This window comes from Barbus barbus (genome assembly GCF_936440315.1).
Source record: "Barbus barbus genome assembly, chromosome: 8".
Taxonomy (NCBI): Eukaryota; Metazoa; Chordata; class Actinopteri; order Cypriniformes; family Cyprinidae; genus Barbus; species Barbus barbus.
In genome coordinates this window covers 16,965,703-16,989,075 of record NC_136736.1, presented here as the reverse complement: position 1 = coordinate 16,989,075, position 23,373 = coordinate 16,965,703, and the positions used below count along the sequence as shown (strand labels likewise).

The 23,373-nt window shown below is 40.1% G+C and overlaps 1 protein-coding gene across 2 annotated transcripts in view; it reads left to right on the top strand.

Annotated features, from left to right (window-relative positions):
• Positions 1–23,373, top strand: part of LOC306873941 (vang-like protein 1) — a 103,197-nt gene that overhangs the window by 35,337 nt on the left and 44,487 nt on the right. For both annotated transcript variants that reach the window (XM_079423539.1, XM_079423538.1), the window contains exon 3: positions 13,883–14,012. In XM_079423539.1, coding sequence (XP_079279665.1) covers positions 13,883–14,012 — 130 coding nt within the window. The remainder of the gene's footprint in view (positions 1–13,882; positions 14,013–23,373) is intronic.

Below are 23,373 nucleotides of genomic sequence, written 5' to 3'. Positions count from 1 at the left end.
GTAAATCAGGGTCTGTCCTTCAAAGAACCGCACTGCGTCGTGACACACAGATTCCCTCATGCGTGCTGATTTTGGTCGATTGTGGGCAAATATAATTTTCACGAAATGCTAGAAAAACATTTTTATATAATATTATAATATAATTTACTATGTTGTAAAGTCCGGGGCAAATTCACTATGCACACACTAAATAGGCCCACATTTTCTGCATAAATCACATAGCTCAGTTAGCCTATATATTTTAGCTTTAGAGACATATTATGCCCCTTTTTACAATATGTAATAGAAGTCTCTGGTGTCGTGACGTTTCAGCTCAAAATACCCCACAGATCATTTATTATATCACTTTGAAAATACCTATTTTGAGTGGAAGCAGAAACACTCCAGAAACTCAATTTTCGTGCCTGTTTCTTTAAATCCAAATGAGCTGCTGCTCCCGCTCCCTTGTGCCATTTCGCCATTTTGGTTCTGACTATCATGTTTATTGCACTGAAATCATGCGTTTTAAACCATATTAGTTTAAACATCTGATATACGGTTTTCTGAGTGCACGCATCCGAAGCATGGACATGGACAGAAAGCTGCTGTCACAGCATGTAAGTAAACTAAGTTCTCATTCACACACAAGTTTGTTAAAAACACACACGAGTTACAAAAACAGTCAGTTATGTCTGTGAAGGTAAACAGCTGGGAAATGAATCGCATGATTATTTTAGATCTGTGTGACAGCAGCATACAGTAAATAAATCAATAAATCCACTGCTCTGTTGTCTCTGAGGCTGGGTCTAAATAGTGTTCTGTGCTTGTCTGTGCAGCCAAAGGCAGAACAGTTAGCATGTTTTGCTCAAACTTTCACCATGGCAGTAGAACTGGTACACCGTTGTCGCTTGAGAAATCAAAATGACGGCGCAGTGGGTGGAAACTTACAGATTACGGGGCGGTAATATTATAATGAGATCCCTTTGCCACGTCACCAAGGGAGCGAAATCAGACGTGCTTGTTTTTTCAGAAGCTTACAGAAAAAGGCTTACTAAAACAAAGCTACTGGGTTAATCTTTTTCACGTTTCCTTGGTTGGTAGATGCACTGGGGACCTGATTATTGCACTTAAGACCTGGAAAAGTCAGATTTTCATGATATGTCACCTTTAAAACTGACAAATTAACAAAAAGACAACAGCTGGAGGCACTATTTATTTTGTACATACAATAAACATTTTTTTGTCTTGTGGAAGTTGCTTTCAAAATCCATTTGGCGTGGGATGACGCATCTGCCTTTATGCAGTGTAAACGCTTTGGATAGAATTAGTGTCTGTCTAATGCATAATGTAATGTTTGTTAATAAACTAAATGAACTGTGTTAATCGAACATTTTTCATTGTGTTTTCTTTGTGTGTTTGAGGTTTTTTTACATTTTTTATGGTCATTTCAAAATAATTTCAACAATAATTTAATTGCAAAAAAATGACATTAACATTAGCCTACATTGCATTGTATGACCCACCTGTACAATAACGTCGGGTAGTCCTGCTGTCATCTTAGAAAGACTAGCTTTCATGGAAAGCATCTTAGATCAGGATTTCAAGTGTCGGAAGGAGAGTTCTATAAAAACAGTGCTCCTCCTCTTGTAAGATGTCTAATGCAAGGGTAAGCAGCTTCATGACAACACAATACTCCTTTAAGAATTTATATTCCTTATCGGTGAAGCCCTTTATTCCAAGTTTGATGCACAGGCCATTCAAATTAGGGGTCGACCGATATGTGTTTTTCAGGGCCGATGCCGATACCGATTATTACAGACCAAGTAGACCGATAACCGATATATTGAACCGATATATATGTCTGGTATAAAAATGAAAATGAATGTCAAAATTAAGAATAACAAGGGCTCTGACAAAAACGGCCTTCCCTAGTGTTGGTTGCACTTCTTACTCTTGTCTTCCCCCATGCATCCATCTACAATAAGGGTAATATATAAAGAGAGAGTTAAAAGTGGGGCCACTGTATGCTTCATGATTAAGCCTATGAATACTAAATACTACAGCTAAACAGCTTGGGGAAATGTAAGTATTTGGCTTCAATAATTTACATGTTAGAAATGTATGTGTAATAGCATAACCTCTCATAATTCTTCATTAATTATTTTCGGTTGACTAAATCATAACCTACAAGAGGTGACTATTCAATTCATCATCTAATGCACATCAATTGATTAATTTAAAAAGCGCAATGTATATAATACGTGTAAATAATTTAATTGTCTTCATAGCTCCATTGTAGAAGTTGCAAAGAAGACCGCAACTATTTTCATGAAACTATAACACTAATAGCCTGTTACAGGCTCACTTGGTTCAATAGCCTATTGAAATGTCCCAATTTCCGTCATCCTAATCTTGGCCTATGTGACAGTATCTTAATCTTGGCCTATGTGACAGTAATTTCCATTAGTTTTCATTTACAGAGCAGTGCAAATGAAGGCATAAAACATTAATTTAATTTATATTTTAATCAAATGAGAGTTGAACTCTATTTTTTGGCAAACAAATGTGTTTACTATTAAAATTAAAACATGGAAGAAATAGCGTATTGTGTGATTGTTCTTTTAAACAAAAGTTGTAATAATAGTTAATAGTAATAGTAGCATTAGTAAATAAACCAAACTTTTATTTTGACGGGTTGCCGTGAGGACCTCTTAAGTTTCTGTAGCCCATGTATGATATGACGATCGTTTTACTCAAACGAAACAGTCAAATGCTCATGAAGTAACTCTCAGAGCAGTTCTGGGGATGATGTTCATGTATTTATGTCCTCATTTAGTGACATGGCAGATGCGGAAAACACCGCGAGCGTCGCGCACTTCAGTGTGTGTGTGTGTGTGTGTGTGTGTGTCAAAACCGCGCGTCTGTGCCATTCACATATACAGAGACACGCCGAACATGTAGAATTCATATTTAAATAGTCTTTTTGCAGCTTAATGTTTACAGATAGTCCATATCATGAGTCGATTTAAGTGTACTGACCTACTTTTGATTAATTCATCCAAACTTTGACTAATTCCGTGATTCCGCGTTATACAGTAAATTCCATATGACTGGATTCCGCGATTCCCCCTGCGTTTCCCCCATCTCGGAAACCATAAATAGATAAAATTGAGGTTTTTACAACTTCAGTGTAGTGGATTGTAATTTATTGCAACTTGTGCAAGGTCTGCTGCTGCCTTTGAGAGGTAACTGATGCGTGAAGCAGCACCAGTTAGCAAGCGCTTTCGGTGTGAGAGTGACTTTAGTCTTCCACGTTGATTGGTCGGACTCCTGACTCTCAACAAATCAGATGCGCGGTGGGCAGAGACTGCTCTAGGCCACAGAGTGGTGAGTTCCGACAGGCTGCATCAGAGCCAAATAGCGCGTTTCAAAATTAAATAATTTTATCGGCACATCGGTTTTGAAAATGACCGATGCCGATTATCATAAAAATGCTTCATATCGGTGCCAATAATCGGCCAGGTCGATAATCGGTCGACCCCTAATTCAAATAACTGATGGAGATCTCTGTGATTCGGGAAACTGCTTCATAGAAAGAATTCCATCTTGTGGACGTGGGCACCACAAGCTTTCTAGGACTTTCGTCCTCCACAAGCTCTGACGCCACAGTGGAGCGGCTTGCCTTGTTCCACAGTGCTGTGCACTTAGCAATACCACTTCTATAGATAGCTTTAGTATCAGGACTAGCTAACAACTGGTTTTCAACATCAGTGGTGGAGATAAGGTTCAGAGTATGCGATGTGCATCTGTGATGATGGGGAAGAGAAAACTGATCATCTAGTTCAGTGGTTTTCAAACTGGGGTACGCTTACCCCTGTGCCTACGTGAGGTGCATGGAGGGGGTACGCGAGCAAAATCCTGAGTTTTGGCAGTCATTTAATTCTCCCCCTAACATTAAAACCGGGCATTTGAAATTGCAAAATGCCGCTTCTAGTACAAATACATTAAAATGGGAGTGCCGTAAACAGTCAAATGATATCAAATTACCTCATCTTTTGCGGTCAGAACTGACTGCATCCACACAAGTAGCGTGCGTATAATAGGATGCCCGCTAAATATGCTGCTTTAGCAAATCACGCTGTTGTTCATTGTATCTTTAAAGTAGATTTGTACCACTTAATAGCACAAAGAACAAATAGCCTATTGATGGACTGGACAGAGATCGATTTAAGAAACCCTCGTTGATACAGAAACACCTGTGCGAAACACCAGTGCAAGTAATTGTTTCATGTTCAAAATACGAGCAAGAATGCAATTTTCCCTGAATATCCAAACGATTGCAAATGTGACATTGATTTTAAATAAGTTAAACAAAAAAGGTAATATTAAGTGAACATTTTACATTTTAAATGTAGCCTACATTTTATAAACCATATTGTCAAAGTTGTTTGTTATATTTTACAATGAAATAATAACAGTTAATGAAATCCGCAACAGAATGTTCACTTATGTGAGGATCCTGTTTGTGGACTTCAGCTCCGCTTTTAACACCATCATCACGGACACCCTTCAGAATAAACTGACACAGCTCTCCGTCCCCACCTCTGTCTGTCAGTGGATCAACAGCTTCCTGACAGGCAGGCAGCAGCTAGTGAGGCTGGGAAAATACACATCCAGCACCCGTACGATCAGCACTGGAGCTCCTCAGGGCTGCGTTCTCTCCCCACTGCTCTTCTCCCTGTACACGAATGACTGCACAAGACCCCTCTGTCAAGCTCCTGAAGTTTGCAGACGACACCACACTGTGTCTCATTCAGGATGGTGACGAGTCTGCTTACAGACAGGAGGTTAAGGAGCTGCCTGTATGGTGCAGTCTTAACAACCTGGAGCTTAACACGCTCAAAACTGTGGAGATGATCGTGGACTTCAGGAGAAAACCCCCCTGCACTCCCCCCACTCACCATCATGAATAGCACTGTGACTGCAGTGGAGTCATTCAGATTCCTGGGCACCACCATCTCTCAGGACCTGAAGTGGGACAATAACATTGAGTCCATTGTCAAAAAGGCCCAGCAGAGGTTGTATTTCCTTCGCCAGCTGAGGAAGGTCAACCTGCCACAGGAGCTGCTGAAACAGTTCTACTCCACCATCATTGAATCCATCCTCTGCACTTCAATAACTGTCTGGTTCAGCTCAGCTACCAAATTTGATAGGGTAGTCCGGACTGCTGAGCGAATCATTGGTACAACCCTCCCCACTCTTCAAGAACAGTACTCAATCCAAAGTGAGCAAAAGGGCTGACAAAATCACTCTGTACCCCTCACATCCAGCACACCCTCCCTCTTTGAACTGTTACCATCTGGTCGACGCTACAGAGCTCTGAGCACCAGAATGACCAGACACAGCAACAGTTTCTTCCCTCAGGCAATCCATCTCATGAACACTTTACAATAAAACGGGGAACACACAACTCTATTATACATTATTTATTCACCACACTTATTTTTTATTTTTTTTCATTTCAAATGCACATATCAGACCTGTACACACATAATTGTCTATATTATATATTGTGTTTTTGCTGCTTTGTACATTGCCTATTTGGATTTTTGTATATTATTCTTTTATTATCTGTGTCCTGTCCTGTTGCTGTCTTTCTGTTGCACTGTGGAGCTTCTGTCACAATAACAAATTCCTTGTATGTGTAAACATACTTGGCCAATAAAGCTCATTCTGATTCTGAGAACTGGTGTGCGTCTCCAAGCAACAGCGGTGTTTCGTTAGTGAAGGAATCTGCAGCTTTGAACGACTCGGAGAGTCAGTGATTAATAACCCATTCATAACTACAGCCTTTTGCTTCCTTACTGAATGAATGAATGAATGACGTGATGCCTCGCTCATTAAGATGATGCCTTACCGCCACCTACTGACAATTTTACATTTACATTTAGTCATTTGGCAGATGCTTTTATCCAAAGCGACTTACAATTGGGGAATACAAGAAGCGATTCATCTTGAAGAGGCAATCAGACAGAGGAAGTGCTCGTAACACCACTTTGGTCATTGTTCAAATAAGTACAAGCTAGCCAGGGAAGGAGAGAAAGATAGAGGGAAAGATTAAGGTTTTTTTTTTTTTTTTTTTTTTGAGTTTAGGATGAAGTCAAGTAGTACCGAAAGAGATGAGTTTTCAGTTGTTGCTTGAACATTGACAGGGATCCAGCATTCCGTATAGGGGTGGGAAGATTATTCCACCAGCCAGGAATGGTGAACGAGAATGTTCTGGAGAGTGATTTTGAGCCTCTCTGTGATGGTACCACAAGGCGTCGCTCACTAGCAGATTTTAGTTTTAAATCTACAAGTATCACTTCGTTTTGCCATCATTTATTGCTTTATTTATTGTATTAATAATACACTTAATGCAATGGTAACAATATGACATAAAACATGACATACAGTTAATAAGGCTAGAAAAACATTGCCTAAAGGTAAAAAATGCACCTGTTAATCAAGTTAAGGTGACAAATATTGTCCCTAAATGGTAAAGATGTGACTGCGGTCTAAGTGGGGGTACTCAGAATAATGTTAAATGCCCCAGGGGGTACTCCACTGCAAAAAGTTTGAGAACCACTGATCTAGTTAATTGGAAAGGACCGCCGTCATGTCAGTAAATGTGGCTTCTTCATCATTAGTCAGTCCTTCCTCTTCAGGTTCAGAATTGGAGTCAACTGGCTGGTACATTTTAAAAGCTTTTACAAAATTTGATCCATTATCAGTTACAGTCGCCATCACTTTGCTTGAAATTTCATAAAATTAATGGACCTGTTCAATCTCTGCAGCGACAACATTATATATAGGGGGAAGTCGTGGCCTAATGGTTAGAGAGTCGGACTCGTAATCGAAAGGTTGCGAGTTCGAGCCCCCGGCCGGCAGGAATTGTAGGTGGGGGGAGGGAATGTCCAGCGCTCTCTCCACCCTCAATACCACGACTGAGGTGCCCTTGAGCAAGGCACCGAACCCCCAATTGCTCCCCGGGCGCTGCAGCATGGCTGCCCACTGCTCCGGGTGTGTGTTCACGGTGTGTGTGTGTGTGTGTGTGTGTGCATTTGTTCACTACTCACTGCTGTGTGTGTGCACTTGGATGGGTTAAACGCAGAGCACCAATTTCGAGTATGGGTCACCATACTTGACAATACGTCACGACTTACTTATATGTGTGTTTCCCCCTGATCCGTTTGCATTTAGAGAGACATGAGGCATGGAGTGTTCATATGCACAAGATCACAACACCACAAGCTTTGCTTTTCCCGTTACAGTCAAAACAACAGGATTTTCTGTTGCTGCTATTTTCACATCCTGTACAGCTGTACAGAGCTGAGGACCGACCCAGAGTCAGAGCCTCACTATGCCGTCTGACCAGGTGCATGATCACATGGCACACGATGGTGGATGTGGCTGTGGGGTGCGAGGACATGGAGGAAAGCCCCACCCGTGCCCCCGGAGTTGGGAGTTGCGATGTGGTGTGTGTGAGCACCACAAATCATGAACCCGCTACCAGTCATGATTTCCCACCCAGCCTCCCTTACCTCAGCCTTCTCTCCTGTGTTCTCTGCCATCCTCTGCCCCGCTACTACTGCATCCTGCCAGTCCCTCAACTCACCCTCAGCCCACCATCAGTGGTGTGGTTTTGCAGCGGGTCTGCCAGTCTCAAACGGCATCGTGGCTGGAGGAACCTTTGTCTCTGCCTCCAGCCTCTGAGTCCTGGACGCCGCCTCGGCAGGGAGGGGGGAGTAATGTCACCAGTATGGACCTTGTTTCTATGTTTTCTGTGTTTCTCCGTTCTACTACCTTGTTTTAGTTAATTGACCTAGTTTCTGTCTCCCCTTGATTATGTTAGTCAGTTCACCTGTGTCTAGTTAGTTTAAGCAGGGCGCACACTGCTATTTTTTATTTTTTTATTTAGAAGTCCTTTAGGAATTGTACTTGTCAGACTGTACGAACGTGACGATCATCTCACATTGTGGGAGCTCAGTTGTTATTAATATCAGACTTTACGACAGTGAAGACGTGTTAAAATCAGGTGCGCGCAAGAAAACTTGTCTGGAGTTTTACATTATCAACCTTATCTTCATCTTTGTTGTCTTTGTATGTGTTCATCAATCAAGTAGTGTGACAGACAAGTCTAGTTAAAGAGCATTCCGTATTAATTAATTTTGCGTATTCAAAAACCACTGTCTTGTGATGTTTGTCTTAGTGTCCCACCAAAGTGCAGTTATTGTTTTCTTTGCTGCGGTGAAACCCGATAAAAGAATCCTTTTGTCCATTGTGCCAAGGTTCAAAGAAGAGTCATCATTCAGCAGGCACAGGCAAGGATCCGGAGTCACCTTAGCTTAATCAGTCCTTCTAGATCTGGACAAACTTGAGTCCAAAAATGATTGATTACTGAACATTCCCAAAACATATGATACATTGTACCAGCTACAGATTTTTTAACATATAATGCAGTTAGGATCAGACATTAATCCCGTTCTGTATCATATGTATGGCATCACTTAAGCTCTATGGATAGTTTTAAAATGAGTAAGTTGGTGACTCCAATTTCAAGATGTTTCACTTATACTTGACCATACCGTAAACCAGTCCAGCTTGTTCTAAATCCTTTTCCCACACTACCTCAATTGACAAATGTTTACACTGTGTTTTTAAAAAAGAGTTATAAATTTGAGAAGCCAGGCCTCTAGACTCTTTTGCAAGATCAAAAAGGTAGTGGACACAAACTGTATTTGTATAAAGCACTATAAAAATAAACGTGACTTAACTTTTGAGTCACATTATGTTTTTATAAGCACACAATATGGCAGGACCACAAGGACCTTGTACAGTGGAAAGATGCAGGGACCTAAGCTTTGCATATCTTCAGATGCTTTGCGGTGGATTGTTGTTTAACAGAAGATACATTGGGATGTTTAGATTAATAATGCGAGATACAAACCTTTTCATAGCTTTGAATCAGTTGAACCAATTGACCCTGTGCAAAAACCCACCCTCCTTAGTTACTGTTGCTATGTCCGACAAGCTATGCTGCTCTCACACTATGGCAAGCTAACAATTTAATTCTTGATATAAACAATTTAATTGTCACTAGTGACAATGTTAATTTCTGATATCATGAATGTGATCATTACTAGTAACAGAATTTTAGATATCAGAAATTACCCTCCCAATTGTTGATATCAAAAATACATTTTCAGATATCAGAAATTAACATTGTCACTAGTGACAATTAAATCAAGAATTAAATTGTTGATATCAAGAATAGAAATTTTTACTAGTAAGAATTGTATTTCTGATATGTGAAATTGGAACTAGTAAGAAATTAATTCTTGATATCAACAATTGGATTTGAATGGCAACCTATGGTGACATTTAACTAGTGAAAATACAATTACAGGTATCAAGAATTATAGTTTTTACTAGTTGAAATTTAATTCATGATATCAATAATTAGCATTTTAACTAGTGAAAATTGAATTGTTGATATCAAGAATTAACATTGTTACTAGTGGAAATGTATTGCTGATATCAAAAATAGCCATTGTTACTAGTAGAAATCCAATTCCTGATATCAAGAATTAGCATTTTAACTAGTGAAAATTGAATTGTTGATATCAAGGATTCATATCCTGTGAAGGAATAAAAGTAAAAACTGCTTGCCATACTCACACTACACATCATGTTCTCATGCAGTGAAAAATTAAAGCGCAAAGAGGAAACTGACAACGTGCCGAAAGACAAGACAGAGCAGGTTACTTCTGGTATGAAAAAAAGCTTCTTTCAAAGTCTCAGCTTTCAAATTTGGACATTTTTTAAGAAATTAAAACAATAAATACCATTTTGTGGCTCATTAATGTGTCATGACAGATCACTATTGCTTCACTTCAAGCGGCACGTGAACCGATCGTCTTTTCATATTTGGCCTACGTAAAGCAAGAAATAAACATGAATGAACATCAGAACGTATTTTATTTCAACCGCGGAAAGATGTCAATACAATTTTTCAAGATTAAGTCCATCAAAGTCTCCTGTCTGATTTGTTTGTCGGACAAATGGTTATGATTGGTCAGATTGCCTGTCAGTCAAGCTCTTTGTGAAGGGTCAGTTACTTTTTAAAATGCTTTACTATTTGCAGTTCTCGAAACCCCACACACTGGTGCAGGTCAAAACTGTGTAAATACAGCAAAACAGGCCAAAACATGCATGAAAACTTTTAAAAACAATTGAAAATGTTTTATTTTAAAATATAATATATTAAAAACATAGACACTGGATCACTGGGGTTTCTTCGATATTTTTATGTCATAATTTAACTCTAAATAATAACTTAATATATAACGAATGATAGTTCTCTTGAATGATTTCTTGCTGCATAATTAATAGGGTTCCACTCCATTAAATGTGTAAAACCTTTACAGGGTTGACTGACTCAAATGGTTAAAAGTAGGGGTGTAACGATACATGTATTCGTACCGAACCGTCACGGTACGGACATCTCGGTTCAGTGTATGAGGCCTTACAACGAATACAGGCAATTCACCCTCAATCCAGAAGGGGGCACCTGTAGTAATGCAACGCTGTTTGATAACCATCAGCAGAAGAACAGGCGAATGCCATGAGTTGCGCACTTGAAAGCAAAGCCCACTAGACAGTGACCATGTGCTGATTCCGAGCGCTTATCTCACTGACAAAGGAGTATACTTTAGCCCAAAATATACTTAATTGCGTCATATGAACGCTCACAACCCGATTTTTGTATACTTTAAAGGCTTGCACATTCAACTGTTCGCAAAATGGAGCTTTGTGCTCGTGTATCCTACCTCTCTCATTTGACACAAATCCAAATATTCCATAATATTTCCATATTTGCGATGTATCTGAATGCGAAACTATTATTCATTATGTAAATTATAGGCTTTGTACTTCAGTCACGTTCCAATGGTGACACAGAGGTGGGCGCGCTGATGTTTGGTTCACTGTATTTTAGTTTGATAAAGTACCAACTGCGCTGTCAAGTTAGCAATGCTGGAAGTTATATTTTGTGTGTCTGCGCGCGATCACTTCGACTGTTTCCGTATAACAGCAGAATCAACTTAAAACACTCCCGTCATTTATTGTCTTATTAATAATGCATCACTGTAAAAGGTCTACTTTTATTTGTGTACACTCACAATGAAAACAAAACATTGTGCTTTTGTAAAATAAAGAAAACAAATAGGATGTCGCTTTCTGCCATTTGAGTTTCCTTTCTGTGAACAAATTAAGCGTGTCACAAAAATGAACTGAAACTCAGCATAGCATAGCCTATATAGGCTATGTTACTTGTTGCACTATTTTTATCCCCTTGTTTATCTGTTTACTAAATCAAATATATTTCAAGTATTTATTCCTTGTATGTATATATGAACTGCAGATTTTATATTTATAACATTATAATTTTATATAATATTTAGTATTTTCACATCTAGGTGGAATTTGTTTTTTATTTTTACTACTGTCTGTAACTCTGTTCAAAATTTAGATTTACAAGTCATGTTCTACCCTAATTTTAGCCCTCTTTGAATGCTTAGTTGGAAGGGGCATGTCTGCTTTGAGACTTCATTGTATATGCCCACTGCTATGATTGGCTAACATCTTTGCATATTAAATGAGTATTACATGTGGAATTCTCTTGAAAACCTTTACTGCATTTTTACTGTTAACAGATGCCAAGATGTTGTTTTATATGTAGAACTGTACTTTATTTGTAGAACTGAACTGTAGATGTAGAACTTGTTGCATCAAATGTTAACAGCGCTGCACTGTAGCCAAACTCATGTCTACTGAGCACATGATGCAATAATCTCCTTATTGCAATGCAATTTTTGTAATCTCATGACTTTTATCATAACTAGCACAGTAAAAACATGAATGTAAACTGTCAAATGCAGAAATCAAATAACTGATAGAAAATGCTTGTAAACCACTTTGCAACAAGGATCATCTGTGCATGAACCCTTACATATTACACCGATCACAGGACATATTACACCGATCACAGGACATGGAATGCAGTGTCAGATTTTAATGTTGTATTTCTCGAAATTAATGTATACATTTTTTGCACCAAAAAAGTTATTTCTTTACCTAACTGCAGAACCGCTCTTGTGATTGATGGAAAGACACGAGTTGTTCAGAACACTCAGAAGGCCGTAATTCACAGAGGTCTATGAGCAGATTTCTGCAGTACGGCGGGATTGGACCCCCAATGTTTTCATTTACATTTACATTTAGTCATATAAATATAAATATATTTATATACTGTATATATATATATATATAAAAAAGAAAACAAGTAGTTAGAAAACGAATAGAGAGTGCAAGTGTTAGAGGGTTAAGTCAACAAGTACATAAAATGGAATTAGAATAGAGAGTGCTAGAATTAGAGGGTCAAATAAAGATGGAAGAAATGTGTTTTTAGCTGTTTCTTGAAGATGGCTAAGGACTCAGCTGCTCAAATTGAGTTGGGCAGGTTATTACACCAGGAGGGAACAGTTAATGTAAAAGTCAGTGAAAGTGATATTGTGCCTTTTTTTGGATGGAACAATAATGCGCCATTCACTTGCAGAACACAAGCTTCTAGAGGGCGCATAAGTCTGAAGTAGTGAATTTAGATAAAGGGGTGCAGAGCCAGTGGTGGTTTTGTTGGCAAAACAATGTGAGAAGCTATTGTTAGCCAGTGCAAATTGATGAACAGAGCTGTGACATGCATCCTTTTTGGCTCGTTAAAGAATTATCTTGCAGCCGCATTCTGGATTAATTGTAGAGGTTTGATAGAACTGGCTGGAAGACCTGCCAAGAGAGCATTGTAATAGTCCAGTCTGGACAGAACAAGAGCTTGAATAAGGAGTTGTGTAGCATGTTCCGAAAGAAAGGGCCTGATCTTCCTAGTGTTGTATAAAGCAAATCTGAGGGTCCTTGGTCCTTGGGGTCAATAAACAACTATAAAATGGATTTTAAGAGTGTGGGTAATAGTAACTGAATGTGATTCAAAGGAGTTGTGAATACCCAGAGATGGTAAAAGGATTACATTTCCAATCATTAGAGATAAGCAGACCAGTACCTCCACCTCCTCCGGTCAAGAAAAAACATGGGATTTTTAGTGACCACAGAGAGTCAGGACATTGTTTTGGTGTCTTATCCAAAGGATGGGTGATAGCAGCTTTTGTTATTCTGTCACGATTACATTTTGTGTAGTTTTACGTGTGCTGAGGTGGGAATGTGTGTGCAAAACATGAGGATTAGAACATGTGTCTGCTCTCGGCATATGGTGACTGGGGGTATGAAAACAGCACAGCTAAAAGTTGTTTCAGATTAATGTTTTTCCAGAGCGCAATGGTTTAGTCTGGGCAGACATGAGGTTTGGGGGCTGGGTTGTCTGGCTTATGACTGGATAATGGGCTGAGACGGGGTGATGCTTAGTGAATTAGAGGGAGGAGGGATGATTTTATGGATAGGTCAGTGTTGGAGTAGGAATTTATCAGGGCGATAGATAAAAGACTGACCACTTTGGAAAAAGAGTGCATTTACTGAACACTTGGTCACTGCATGTGTTGTTGTTTTTTTGGTAGATGGGATAGCTGTCTGATTTGGTGTGCATGTTCCTTTTACACTTGGCCACATTCATTTGTCTACACTAAATTCTGTCCACTATATATATCCGAATTCACTTCTGTGACCGATCTAACCAGTCAGTGCAATGTCATTTTGGATGAATTACTCCTGAAAGGACAAATTATTCTCCTTGACATACTACTTTTTCTCTATCAGAAGGACCTATACCTAACTTCACTGTTGTGCCCATGTTTCTCAGAGAGCGTAGCCGGGACCGCCACAAATCCCGCAGTAAGGAGAGCAGTCGCATGGAGAAGTCTGTCACTATCAACGCTCCCCCAGCAGAGCCATTGTTAGGAGACCAGTCAGTGCGAGGAGAAGAGGTTCAGGTGAGAGAGGTTTTCTGTTATTTCAAGTCAAGTCAAGTCTGCTTTATTGTCAATTCTTCCACATGTACGGCACATACAGTTGTAAGGTTAATTACATATAATATTAATATAGTTTAAACAAATAGTTTAATTTAGCTCAAAGGGAATCATTTATGATTTTTTAGGGATTTGAACAGAATCAGTGTTACGGCGATTCACTGAACGAGCCGTATCTGGATATTAAAATCCCAAATATAGTGAAAACACTATTAAATAGCACAGTAACGAAATCGACAGATTAAGGCATTAATTTGTGAGCAGAAAACACAAGATACTTCTCTTTTAAAATATAAATCAGATTTTATTTATATAAACCTAAGACATAAACTAATCTAACACATGAACACAAGCATTCACACGTTCACACGTTGCAGAAAGAGAGAAAGTGAGGAAAGGATGAGTTTAAGAGAATGGAAATGTGAAATCCCAAGTTCACAGCAATATGTTCTATTGCATAGACCTGAACAACCATCAATCACTTATTTAACCCTCGCTTTGAGTTTCTCAATGAGGCTAAAATTTATATTAAATACACCAATTAGAACCTGTTAGAATCTGGAGGTGTGTGTTGCTTTGCCTGCGTAACGGGGTTGTGTCCTCGTTGCAGACAGGGGGTTTCCCGAAGTGTCTGATTGGCTGGAAGTTCAGTAGTCTTTGAAGTGATGTCTCTTGGGCGTTGGCTTGCTGGACGTTTGAAGAAGTGCAGTCGAAGCTTTAACATTAACACACGAAACTCCACGGAAAGAAAAGAAAACCAACGTAAAATAATAAAATAAAATGATGTAATGAGACTAAGTTGTTTTCCTTCTCATTATGGCACATGAGGCCTGAGCATGCTCAAAGAGCAGCACGCGGTGAGAGGGACGAGAGTCAGAGAGAAGGGTACGAAGAGTGATGTAACAGGCAAGAGAGAGGGTATTTTACGATGTCCTGAGGTTTTAAACTCAGCTTCTGGACCGTCCCATCTGGACGTCCCGACCAACCAGGTACGGTCCTTGCTTAGCTAGGGTGTGTTCTTCACATCATAAATCAGCTTGTTATCAGTCACATGGTCCGAATTTTACAGGCTTTGGCAAAGTATAGCTTTTTGAACATGATTTCATAATAAGACTATGATGCATTTGACAAAGAATTGATTGGAAGAAACATTCACATCATGAATTTTCGAGCTCATACATACTAAATATGCAATATTTATCTTTAAGGCTCGAGCTATTCAATAATGATTAAAAAGACATACATATTATTTGATTAAAACATGATATGTGGGTACAACATAAAAATGTCCTTTTAGGATGATTTTATGTGCATATGGAGAAGAAAGTTTTTGTATAGTTCTAAGGAGAACGAAGGAATGTTGGTTTGGACGGTCTTTTATGTGTGGAGACACGCCCGAAAGAGTCTGTAGCTAATGATTTTCTATCACAGGTTTACACGTGAACATCAGTCTTGATTACTTGCAACCAATTTGACAGTCTCCTTCTTGAATTGGAATTATCAATAAGTGTTTCTTTTTTCCTCAGTGTTGCAAGTTGTTTGGTGAAAGAGAGCTTGCTAGTTAGGATTGCTTCAGCTAGTTGGAGCTAGGACTCCGGACAGATTTATGATATCCTGTTTCTTGGAGCCTCTCTTTCTGGAATCTCAGCTTCTCATGTTTCAATGTTCTGATCGCAGCTTCACTTTGTCTGATTCAGTCTCTGATATCCTACACAGTTAACATTTAAGACACTGACAGTAGACGTTCAAATACGGATAAATACAGTTTAAACATATGTACATACAACTATACAGATATACAAATGAGGACATTGTAGAAAAATAAAGAAAGAGATAGATAAAGTGGCATAAGGCACATGGCAGATAGTGCAAACCAGTTAAATAAAACAAAACTGTGCAGATATATGTGTAGTGCAAGAAGAGCTTATCAGTCTGTTAAAGTGACAAGAGAACAGTCTTTTTATCAGACTATCCGAAGAGGTAGTTTACAGTCAATGCTGGATGAGGTAGTGCTCAGTCCAATGCTGCACAAGTGACAGGTGCTGGTCACAGTTTTTAAGTGGGTGGGGGTGGAAGGGTCCTGGGGATGTGGGGAGCTGGGTGGGGGGGTCGTAGTATCATCAGTGTTCAGTGTTGCATGGGGTAAAAGAGGGGAGGGGAGGGGGGGCAAGGACGGGAGGGACTTCAGCTTCCTGGCATCCTGATGTATGAAGCTGTGTGTCGGGTGGGTGGGATCGCCTGCAATGCGGAGGGCTTTGCGGGTGAGACGGGTGCTGTAAATGTCCTGGAGGGAGGGGAGAGAGACACCAACGATCTTCTCAGCTGCTCTCACTGTGCGTTGAAGTGACTTGCGGCAGGATGCGTTGCAAGCGCCATACCACACAGTGATGCAGCTAGTCAGTTCTAGTTTGCGGAGGAAGTAGAGGCGCTGCTATGCTTTCTTGGCCAATGCTACAGTGTTGTTAGTCCAGGAGAGGTCCTCTGTGATGTGCACACCCAGGAACTTGGTACTGCTCACTCTCTCCACAGTCGCACCATTGATGGTCAGAGGGGCATGTTGAGTGTGTACTCTCCTGAAGTCAACCACAATCTCCTTCGTCTTCTCCACATTCAGAGAGAGATTGTTGTCACTGCACCACCCGGCCAGGCGGCTCACCTCGCTCCTGTAATTTGTCTCATCTCTGTTGCTAATGAGACCCACCACAGTCGTGTCATCCGCAAACTTAATGAAGAGGTTGGAGTTGTGTGACTGTGTGCAGTCGTGGGTCAGCAGAGTGAAGAGGAGGGGGCTCAGCACACATCCTTGGGGGGCCCCAGTGTTCAGTGTGATGGTGCTGGATGTGTTAATGCCGATCCGTACTGCCTGAGGTCTCCCGGTCAGGAAGTCCAACAGCCAGTTGCACAGAGAGGTGTTGAGCCCCAGCTGGACCAGTTTGTGAGTGAGCTGTTGAGTGATGATTGTGTTGAATGCTGAACTGAAGTCTATGAACAGCATCCTGACATATGAGTCTTTTTTGTCCAGATGTGTGAGGGCTGGGTGGAGGGCAGTGGCGATGGCATCATCGGTTGAGCGGTTGGACCTATATGCAAACTGGAAGGGGTCCAGGGAGGGGGGGAGGACAGACTTGATGTGGTGCATGACTAGCCGTTCAAAGCACTTCATGAGAATAGGAGTGAGTGCTATTGGACGGTAGTCATTGAAGCAGGATGGAGATGACTTCTTCGGGACTGGAATGATGGTGGTAGCTTTGAAGCATGTGGGGACAATGGCCTGATTTAACGAGATGTTGAAAATGTCTGTGAAGACATCAGTGAGTTCCACTGCACAGTCTCTCAGTACACGCCCAGGAATGTTGTCAGGACCCAGAGCTTTGCGTGCATTGATCCTGCTGAGGGATCTCCTCACACTGTCTGGGGACAGCGTCATCACCTGGTCGCCAGGAGGAGGTGTATTCTTCTGTGCAGTGGTGCTGTTTTGTGCCTCAAAGCGAGCAAAGAAGGCATTCAGCTCGTTCAGCTGGTGCTGTCACAGGTCTGTGGTGGGGGCTTGTAGTCCGTGATAGGTCTGTATCCCCTGCCACAGGCTCCGAGTGTCTCTGCTGTCGCTGAAACGATGAGCTATCCTCCTGGAGTACTGTCTCTTGGCCTCTCTGATGCCACAGGAAAGGTTAGCCCTAGCTGTCTTCAGGCGCTCCTCATCTCCAGATCTAAAGGCAGCGTTCCAAGCCTTCAGAAGTCTGTAGACCTCCCCTGTCATCCACGGCTTCTGGTTGGCCCTGACAGTGATGGATTTTGTGACCGTTACATCATCAATGCACTTGGTGATGTAGGCAGTGACAGTCTCTGAGTACTCTTGGAGGTCTGTAGTGTTGTTGTATGTGGCAGCCTGTTTAAACATATTTCAGTCAGTGGTGTCAAAACAGTCTTGAAGTGCCTCTGACGACCCTTCCGGCCACACTTGTATCTGTTTGTGTATTGGTTTGATGACTTTAACGAGCGGTCTGTATGCAGGCATTAGCATGACAGTGATAGGGCTCCGATGTGGGGGAGGGGGAGGGCCTTGTAAGCTCCCCTCTGGGTGGTATAAACAAAGTCCAGCGTATTTTTTCCCCTTGTTGGAAAGTCTATGTGTCGATATATTTTTGGGAAAACACTCTTTAAGTCTGTGTGGTTGAAATCCCCAGCCAAGATGAGAAAAGTATCTGGGTGGGCTGTCTGCTGCTCACTGGTGTGCTGGTACAGATCATTTAGTGCCTCACTCCTGTTGTTGTTGTTGGAGCTGGGAGGGATGTATACAGCAACGAGCAGTATGGCTGTATATTCCCTCGGTAGATAGAACGGCCGGCACTTAATAATCATAAACTCCACCAAGGGTGAGCAGTGTTTGCAGACCACAACAGCGTCGCGGCACCATGCATCATTGATGTAAACACAAAGCCCGCCGCCGCGGATCTTACCTCCCTCGACGAGAGCTCTGTCAGCTCGATAGCATGTTAGCTGGTCGAGCTGTATGGCGCAGTCCGGTATGCTGTTGTTAAGCCATGTTTCCGTAAACACAACAGTCTCTTACAGTCCTCTGAGTAGAGCGAAGTAGTCGGCTGTAGTCCAGTTTATTGTCCAAAGAGCGTACGTTCGCCAGTACGATGGTGGGGATAGCTGGCTTGTGTGGGTTGGCCGCTAGCCTAGCTCGGATACCTCCGCGCTTACCCCTCTTCTGCTTCCTCTCACACCGCTTGTAGCGCCTCCGCTGTGGGCGAGATGCAGTAGTGGGAGTCGGTGATGGAGTGGGCTTTCGGAGCAGACCGAGGTCCCGCAGCTCTTCGGCGTGCGCTGAGTTCAACTCTAAAAATGTGATTCTGCCGACATCGAGCAGAAACTCACGACTGTATGCGCGCTTAAAGACAGGTAGACGTGACGAATACTCAAATTACAATTTGCTGAAATGTGTAGACAGTACAGCATAGCATGGAATATGTAGAACCCATATCCCACAGTGCAATACACCCAACTTCCCCTCGGTAAAGATGGCTGTTTGGTGCCCCAGGGGAGATGAGAATTATGCCTCTCGTGGTAAATGGTGTTCCATCCTGTGTTCCTGCTGACATTGAATACATGCAGATATCATTTACCCTCTCTTAAGTCCTACTTTCATTCACTCCTCACTGACTGCTCTCTTCACTTTCAATTCATCACCAAATGAATTATTACAAGAGCTCGAATCACGGTGACTTCAATGGATGACTGTCTGTGGTTGGGAAGAAGACCCTGTAGGCTGAAAGTCTTATTGGCTGTGAGAACAGTGTGTGAGTTGCATGTAGGAGTTTTTAATCTAACCAGATGCGACATGATTCTAGCAACAAACAATTTGTCTATCATCTATACAATGAGAAGCATGTGTTGGCGGGCTCTCTCTGGAAGCGCACTGCACTCCCATCAAAATTGATAAGTTTATAATTCAGAAATATTCAACCTTTTAACATTATTAAAGGGTGTGGTCGATTGTGGTTTCACTCCTTTAACTTTAGTTAGAAGCTTAGTTTGAGCTTAAACAATATCTGCAAAGTTTACTGTCGACCCATCTACAATACTGCCAGTGTATACAGTCGCTAGTGTAAGCAACACAACACACCCATATAAAAAACACACAAAGTGGCACAGATGGTGCCTATCATAGAGAGGCAAAGAACGATGGCAGCACCAGCATATATAGCATGTATGGAGCTTTCTGCTTATCGTGTGAATGAGTGAGCAGCTGAAGTGAGGGGCCGTGCATATCAAGTGAACGAGTGAGCGGCCAAAGCTTTTTGTGCTCTGTATACAGCAGATTACTTCCCTGAGGCAATGGGCTGGTTATACCCCATGAATGTGTTTTGTACACGAGTTTGCAGCCTTTTTTTAGAAAACATGGATGTTTACTCTAATTAAAAAAGGCTTATTTCTGCTACTGTAGACTCATTACAGTCTCATATCATGTAAAAATTTAGTTGAAATTTTAGACAAAAAAAAAAAAACGAAAACTGGTTGCTTAATGCAAATGTAATTTCAGACATTTACGTCATTATGATCAGCCAGGATTCATAAAAATGCCAGTACAGATGTGCCTATTTTGTCAGAGTCGCCTTGAAGTCATGCATTTTCGGAAGTGAAGTCAGCTTCATTGATTATAAAGATAGTGCTCTTTGTTTGTTTTCTGTATATAACCCATTCATAATTTGAAAAAAAGTTTTATTTCTCACGCTGCTAAATGCCTACTGCAAAGTTTCCAGAGTGACAGCTGTATTAAAATGCAAGACTGAATCTGAAATTTTGATGTATGACATCGATATAACCATTAGCAATGACCAAGACAAAAAAAAAAATAAATCTGTCAGAACAGATCTGTGCATTATTTCTTGGAGTGCAAGTGTAATAGACCAGTCACTTGTTCTGTTACTTGTATTGTAATTTATTTGATTACTTTCATTTGATTATTTTTTTTTTTTTTGAATTCTTTTTTTATTCAGTTTTAATATGACATTTGCTTTTCCAGAACAAAGGTCCAAAAGGAAAGCGATAGTACGGTATACTAGTTACAAATAAATTCCTCTAATGTTCAAAATATAGGGTTTCCAAACAGATCACAGTGATAACATCAGCAGGGTGTGAAGAAGAAAAAAATAAATAAATTAATAGATAAATTAAAAATAAAAGTAAATAAAAAAAAATAAAAAAGAAAGTATATATGTATATAATAAAATAAATAATATATACGTAATAAATAAATAACATATATACATATACATACACAAATACATATACACATACACATAAAAAAGTAAATTAAATACAAAAATACTTCGATCACCACATAATATATAGGTAAATCAATTTAAGAGTTACAGAAGTATAATGCAGCATACAAAACAATGTGAATAAGTTATCTCATTCCTAAGTAATCTAACACAGGCTTCCATATTTTCCAAAATAGATCAAGCTTATCATTACTGATAAATCGTAATTTCTCAATATGAATAATGTCTGCTAGCTCACTCAGCAACACATCAAATGTTGGGACAATGTCAAGTTTCCACCTCTGAAGAATCAATCTCTTTGCAAGTACCATAAATAAAGAAATACCCTGTCTTTCATATGAACTAAAAGAAGGTACCGAAATCACCCCAAAAATGGCAATCATTGGATCTGGAACAATATCTTTTTTATACACTTTTGAAAGCAGGTCAAAAATATCTGTCCAGTACTTATGAAGGTTACAACATGTCCAAAATGAATGCAGAAGTGTACCCTCCGCAACCTTGCATTTATTGCATATTGGTGACACTTCAGGGAAAATTTTGTGCAATTTAGTTTTACACATATATACTCTATGTAGAGATTTGAATTGAATTAAGTTGTGTCTCGTATTAATTGAACAATCATGTATATTCTGTAGGCATTCCTCCCATTGTGCATCCTCAATAGTGAAACCTAAATCCTCCTCCCATGCTTTCCTAATTGTAGTTGTGTCACTTTCCACCAGATCTGTTAACACTTTATAGAAATATGACACTGCTTTTGAGTTTCCAGCTTTAAATCTGTTTATTTCCTCTAATTTTTCATGCGTTTTTAGTTGTTCAAAATTAGGAAAATATTTTCTGACGTAGTCTCTAATTTGCAGATATCTGAAAAAGTGAGAATTTGGTAACTCAAACTCTGATTGGAGCTCTTTAAAAGACAGGAAATGCCCATTCATATAAAGTGAGCCAACACACCTTATTCCCTTCTGTTTCCAAAACGAAAAAGATTTGTCGTTAAGAGCTGGAATGAAGGAGTGATTCATACATATGGGGCTATAAAGATATACATTAGGAGCTTTAATATATATTTTAATTTGTTTCCAAACTTTTAAAGACTGGCCTATAACAAAGTGATTAATATAGATAAGCTTACTAACCTTACCAGGACTGTTACATAGTGCCTGCAGTGAAGAATTAGAGCAAAGGGCTTGTTCAATTCTAAGCCATTCCGGTTGTTCACAGGTTCCTTCTAATGGGTCATCATTCCACCAAGAGAATACATTCAAGTGTGCTGCCCAATAATATGCTTTAAAGAAAGGTAACCCAAATCCCCCCTTATCCTTAGATTTAAAAAAATGTTGTTTTTTAATTCTTGCCATTTTATAATTCCATAAAAACTGAAAAATTATCTTGTCTAATTGTTTAAAATAGGATTGTGGTATACATGAAGGGATAGATTGAAATAGGTGGAGGAATCTTGGTAGACTCACCATCTTTACTGCGTTGATTTTACCTACCATTGAAATTGGCAGTGTTCTCCAATAGTCTATGTTATTTTTTAACTGATCAATCTTCTTTTGCCAGTTGGCCCTTAGAAGGTCTTGCGGTTTTCTAGTTATTATGACACCAAGATAAGTAAAAGAGTTTTCTGCTACTTTGAATGGGGTGGATCTTATATACTGCTGACAAGTGTTGGGCATAATAGTCATCAGTTCACTTTTTTCCCAATTAACAGTAAATCCTGATATATTCCCAAATTTTGTAATAGAAGTGAGGAGATGTGGAATAGACTTACTAGGATTTTTTATAAACAAAAGTATATCGTCTGCGTATAGTGAAATGTGTTGTGGTAGGCCACCTATCGTGATTGGTTGGATATCTGCCTGTTGCCGGATATATGCGGTCAAAGGCTCTATCGCAACTGCGAAAAGAAATGGGGACAGCGGACAGCCTTGCCTTGTCCCTCTGTAAATTGAAAAAGGAGCTGAGACATTATGATTAGTCACTACTGAGGCTTTTGGACAGAAATATATTGTTTTTATCCACTCTCTAAACACATGGCCGAAACCAAATTTCTTCAGGACTGACATCATATATCCCCATTCTACTTGGTCAAATGCTCTTTGCGCATCCAGTGAAATGACTGCAGCTTCTTCTTTATGATTCGAATATAAAACATTGCACAGACGACGTAGATTAAAATACATATGTCTGCTTGGCATGAAGCCTGTTTGATCTGGATGTATAATATCACAGATATGCTTCTTCAACCTATTTGCAATGATTTTCCCAATTATTTTAGTCTCAGTGGGTAGTAAAGAAATTGGTCTGTATGATGACACTAGTAGCCGATCACGACCCGGTTTAGGTATAAGAGCAATATTTGCATCAAACATGGATGCAGGAAAACGGCCAGCTTCCTGTGAATGCTTATACATACGTACCAACAATGGCAAAATAACCTTACTAAATCTTTTGTAAAATTCGATGCTGAACCCATCAGGTCCAAGGGCCTTGTTGTTAGGGAACTCTTTAATAGCATTTTCCACCTC